The following is a 6000-nucleotide window of genomic DNA, read 5'->3' on the forward strand; positions in this document are numbered from 1 at the left end:
GAAGCGGTTTCCTGCAGCTATGGTGGGTTGGTGGGGGGGGGGGGGGGCTCAGAAGTTTGAAGAGTTGATCTAACTGGTGGTGTCTGGTTCTGAACGTCTACCATTGGTTTTTTTTTACTGGTTCCAAACCTTTACTAGTTGGTCCAATTGTTCGATTGCAGTTTTCAGACACACAAACCCAACGAAGCCACCGGCTCCAGGTGGGGAGGAGATAAAACCGTCTTCCTGTCGGGTCACAGGACGGAAAAACAACAGCTGTTCTACTTCCATCTGTTCTCTCCTGTCGTGGTGTTTATGATCTCTGCTGCCGGAGCCACAAAAACACCCACAGGAAGCAGATTGATGATGTGAGGATGAAGGTGCGTTACCTGGGATACTCTGCCTCCGGATGGCCAGCGCTCCGTCTGGAGGTCGCGACCCGGCAGAGTGTTTGGTGTACGGCCCCTCATCTGCAACACACACACACACACACACACACACACACACACACACACACACACACACACACACACACACACACACACACACACACACACACACATTACTATCACAGTCACAAACACGATTCTGGTTTAGAGGCTCCAACAGGTTCTTGAACGGGTTCTGAAGCTCAACCAGTTCAGTGATGGTACTAGTTTCTAGAAAATGGATCTAAAGTCCCAAAAAAACAGACCCAACTAGCGCTGAAGGTCTGCAGGTACCAGTTTGGATTTTCTACCAAATGCCTTCGTTAACTGGTTCTGAAGCTGCAATACTTCCTTGAACAGGTCCGACACCAGGCCCACCTTCTACCAACTGGTTCTGACGAGTTCTTCCAATTGGGTCCAAACGCCGATTGGATGGATGAACTTGGATCTTCTGGTTCTGGAGCTACTTGAACTGATTTTCAAGGTTTTGGTGTCAGCTCCTCGTTCAAGACGAGTTCATTGAAATATTTAAATGAAGTTCGAAAAATGAAACCGACAACAGTCCAAAGAGAGATTACAAACAGACAGAAAACCTCAGAGACGACATCATCTAACCAGTCTGACTCCCATCATGCATCTGTACTCACCATCGTCAGACGGTTCAGAACTTCCACCACAAAAATACATGTCAGAGTTCATGTGAACCAGCAGCTGAGAGGTCCGGACCATCAGCCCGTCCTCGTGAATAAAGAAACCACAGCCTGACAGAGAGGTGACCTCATCAGCACCGGCGACCAATCACCACGCGGGAGAACACAGTTGGTCCATCCTGATTCTGGACCAATCACCCCCCGGGGTGATGATGTCATCATCAAATGTATGGTATTTGGTGAGAGAGAGAGGGCAGAGGCGGAGCTAAATGATGATGTCATGTGGGTCGATGTGGATGAAGCGGTTTGATTGATGAGTTGTTTTGAATTCGATGATTCATCGGTTTTTAGTGCATTAGATGGAAACTTTCAGAATAAAAGAAAAAAAGTGTTTTGGCTTCAAAAGCATTTAATCAAGATTTAAATCCAGATTCAAATTCACTTATCAGACCTGAATCCTCCTGATTTGATCACTTCGATACACGTCAGTAGTATCAGTATTCATAAAATCTTAACCACACCCATCCAGAAATGTTGGTTTTGTCTTTCTTCACTTTACACTTCGTCCTGAATCAGTTTTGTCATGTTTTTTTATTTCCCTCTAATTTATTCAAATCTTCTTTGGATCTCTTTCGTTTTCGTTCCGGCTGGCGGAGCTCAGAAGACACAATCACACAGTCCGTCTGAGTTTTCTATCCCTTCGGAGGACCTCACATTGACTAAACATTCACTTCCAGGAGACTAAACCTAAACATAACCTCATCCTTAACCTTAAAAGTACATCTTTATACTAATATTTTAATATTTACTGCGTGGAGTCCCCACAATACGCGTGTATAAACACATTTGGGTCCCCACAACGTGAGGAAGACCAGCGCGCACACACACACAGACCATAACGAAGTGAAGATAAAAGCCTCCTCTCGATGTAGGACAGCAGCATCTCTGCAGTACAATCTGTATAAATACACACTCACACGCTGTATAATACTTCAAACTACTCAGTGTGGTACGTTATATAAACTACATCGAGTGTTGTTTAAATTTAGCTTCTGTTATTGAGCCATAATTGTTCGAACAAGCTCGCAAAACTGTCTGTCGAAAAAGTACAAAAAGTACACGTAAAAATGCCAATAATTATTAACGCCACCTACAGGCGGGAAAGAGTAACAGCAGCAATAAACATGTACTTGTAAAAATGACATAACTTATAATAAACACCACCAACAGGCCAGAAAAGCAGAAACAACATTCGATCTTTGGCTGTTTCATTGTTTAAATTTAACAGTTTATTATTTTCTTTTTTAGAGTTGCTGCTGTTGTTGAAAGAAAAAAAGCAAAGCTGCATCTTGTAATGCAAGAATTTAACCTGCACACTTTGTTTTTACTGTTCCAGTAAAATAAATCCACTATTTTCCATCCCTCATTATTTCTAGTTAATCTGTTTTGTTTTTCCTTTTTTGTAAAAGTTATTTTCCTTGTAAAATATCTGGTTGAAGTGCATCTGTTTCATGTTTGCAACTTACATCTTTTCTAATTGTTGTAATTTTCTAAATATGTAAATACAATTTTTTTTTAAGAAAATATATAAATAACAAGTTTGGGTTTGGTTTCATTAGTTGGCAAAAAGCCAACAAGTTATTTTTTTTGGTCATTTTAAATTATTTTGAACGTCAAACCAAAACCGAGCTCATAAGATTTTTAAAAGAAGACAACATCCACTTACACGTTTCTGCCAACGCGAACATCTGAGGTTTCACAGCCACAAGCTGAAATGTGTTTCTCTGTGTATATTTAATATCCTCTGAGGGTTTGGTGTGACAGCGCTGTTTCATTTTTAACCGTCTTATTTATAGAGCTGCTCAGGACACGTTCAAAAGACATGAAAATACATCTGAACGGACAAAAAAAAAAAAAATACAGTTTTTTTGGCGTCGTGTGAAAGACATCCAATAATAGCAGCGTTCAGCCCGGCGGGCCGGAGATGAGTCACCGATCCGCCCCGAGTCCAACACGAGAAGCGTATTATCGCTTTTTGTTATTATGGATGTAAAAGGAAAAACAGTAAAACCTCAAACTCAGCAAAAAAACAAAAAAACATAACAAGACTTAATATTCACGACGTTTCTCCTCAACTGGTGCGTGAACAGCTGTTGATGCTAACGCTGGCTACGTAGCGATAGCATATGAAGGTAAAACCGCGTACTGAAATCCCAACGGGAGAAAAACCAAAAAGTTACTATTATAAACCAGAAGTTTAACCAATCGTCATCTTTTTTTAGTGGATCCACTTCTGGGTCCATAAAATCTAACTCAACATCTAACGACTAACGAACGGCCGGGAGGAGATTCAAACTTCAACAACAAAAAACATTACAAGAAAATGTAATGGTTTTGTTGTTGAATAACTTCAGATTTCAAATGTTTTCAACAATTTTTCTTGCTTTTTCCATTTGAACTTTTTCACCATTATTTTACTTTGAATCCAGTTTCTAACAGGAAGAATCCTGACGACAGCTGGAAGGAAAAACGGAAGAAAACCTGGGACAGAACCAGACTCAGCGATGGCCGTCCATCTGCCTCCATGTGTGGATTTGATTTTTTTAACCACGTAGTATTTTCTACGTTTTGTTGACGTGACATCGAACTCAACACTCTCGTCTCCGCACGACGTAGAAATACGATCACGGCTAAAAACAAACACCTCAAGCTTTAAAACTGCACCGAGAGGAAAATTAAAAAATCACAAAAGCCGGATCACACACACACACACACACACACACACACACACACACACACACACACACACACACACACACACACACACACACACACACACACACACACACACTCTCTCTCTCTCTCTCTCTCTCTCTCTCTGTCTGCCCTCCTTTCTCCCCCCCGTTAATACACACCATGAATATTACATTCATGAAAATAAGATCTCGCAGCATCGACTGAATGAATCCATCAGGAGATCATTTACACACACACACACACACACACACACACACACACACACACACACACACACACACACACACACACACACACACACACACACACACACACAGCTGGCTGCATACAAACAACCATCTCATCTCTCTTCTCAATGTCAACAGTTTACAGCAAACGACGCTCGACCACACGTATGTTGCACAGGAAAAACATGCTAAGCCCCCCCATCACACACACACACACACACACACACACACACACACACACACACACACACACACACACACACACACACACGTCCTCTCTCTCTCTCTCCTCTGTCTCTCTACCTTTGTTCACCCTGCGCAGGATCTGGCAGCGACATTTAAACGACACGGCGATCATGGTGAAGCCGAGCCGAGCGCCGCCTCCCCCCCCAGCGCCATGCAGCTGCAGCCGCCGAACACCAAACACTACACCTCCTCCTCTCCTCCTCCTCTTCCTCCTCCTCCTCTTCCTCGTCTCCTCTGCGGGCGACCCGGACGATGAACGAGCTCCTCAAACAGAAAGCATCATCATCATCGAGGCGCTTCCTGACGCTTCAGACCGGAGACGGGAGAGAGAGAGAGAGGAAGGGTGGAGGTGGGGGGGGGGGGGAGAGAGAGAGAGAGAGAGAGAGAGAGAGAGGCGGCGCTGCAGATGTGGAGCTCCTCCATGAAATCAGCCAGTGGAGGAGGAGGAGGGAGGGAGGGAGGGAGGGAGGGAGGGGTGAGGCAGAGTCTGCGCAGATGGGAGGATGAAGACTAGCGGGAGGAGGAGGAGGATGGAGGCTGCTGGTGTGTGTTTGTGCAGCTGAATGGAGATAAACATAAGGAGGAGGAAGATGATGATGATGATGATGATGATGATGATGATGCAATGAGCAGAGATAAAACAATGAAGGACAGGAATGAAAAGAAAGTCTCAGGAGCAGAGGAAGGAAATATAACACGGAGGAATTAAAGGAAGGAAGGAAGGAGGGAGGGAGGGAGGGAGGGAGAGAAGGAGGGAAGAAAGGAAGGAGGGAGGGAAGGAGGGAAGGAAGGAAGGAAGGAAGGAAGGAAGGAAGGAAGGAAGGAAGGAAGGAAGGAAGGAAGGAAGGAAGGAAGGAAGGAAGGAAGGAAAGAAGGAAGGAGGGAGGGAAGGAGGGATGGAAGGAAGGAAGTAGGGAAGGAAGGAAGGATGTCTCAGTATTGAGACATCCTTCCTTCCTTCCCTACACATACTGTAGTGCTAAGACGTACTACAGTATGTGTGGTATGTGTGGTACTACAGTATGTGTGGTACTACAGTATGTGTGGTACTGCAGTATGTGTGGTACTGCTATGTAGTAGTTTTGAGGTACTTTGTGTGATAAAAGCGTTTCATTTTAAAAGAATAACTAAATTCGAGCGGAGACTTTTCCTCTTAATGTGGGTCAGTCTCCACAAACACTGCCGCCTCAGTACATTTCCCATGATGCAACTCGGTCCTCTTATTTTTATATTTCTATATCAGCTCCTTCCTGCCTGCTGAATCCCAGCGAGGACATAAAGACGTTTTTTAATGTTCAGACTTTAGATGTCTGTATTAAAGTCGATTAATTATTAAATGTCTGACGTGTAAAAACAAACTTTAAAGTACGGCTACGACACCGACATGTGACTGAAATAACCCTGATGACATCACTATGACATCATCATCAGGGTTTTTTGTTGTTTTTTAAGTCACGACAAAAACCCGTCATCAAAAATATGTTTCCGACTGTTTGAGTTACTTTAAGACAGATAAAAAAAAATTCCGCACGACACCCGAGGCTAACTCACGCTAACGTGTCTCCATGGCAACGCATGTTAAATGAGGATGGTAATTTCTCATTCGATGAAACATTTAGGGTTTTTTTTGTATATTTTTCACATCGTAGGTTAAAATTTTGCAGTAACAAAATTCTTCATTCTTGTTGTTTTTTTTACCCAGAATTCATAGCG

The 6000-nt window shown here is 43.3% G+C and overlaps 1 protein-coding gene across 10 annotated transcripts in view; it reads right to left on the reverse strand.

Moving 5' to 3' along the window:
- grip1 (glutamate receptor interacting protein 1) overlaps positions 1-6000 on the reverse strand; it is a 43634-nt gene that overhangs the window by 17369 nt on the left and 20265 nt on the right. For 6 of the 10 annotated variants that reach the window (XM_069719218.1, XM_069719220.1, XM_069719219.1 and 3 more), the window contains exon 2: positions 369-449. In XM_069719218.1, the coding sequence (XP_069575319.1) occupies positions 369-449 (81 nt within the window). Of the gene's footprint in view, positions 1-368; positions 450-4344; positions 4605-6000 lie in introns of those variants that run through there. The other 4 variants (XM_069719222.1, XM_069719221.1, XM_069719224.1 and 1 more) reach the window with 1 other exon arrangement.

This window comes from Brachyistius frenatus, unplaced genomic scaffold, assembly GCF_029030835.1.
Source record: "Brachyistius frenatus isolate BFR_SWC_R1_liver_20210118 unplaced genomic scaffold, ASM2903083v1 Contig_210, whole genome shotgun sequence".
Classification (NCBI taxonomy): Eukaryota; Metazoa; Chordata; class Actinopteri; family Embiotocidae; genus Brachyistius; species Brachyistius frenatus.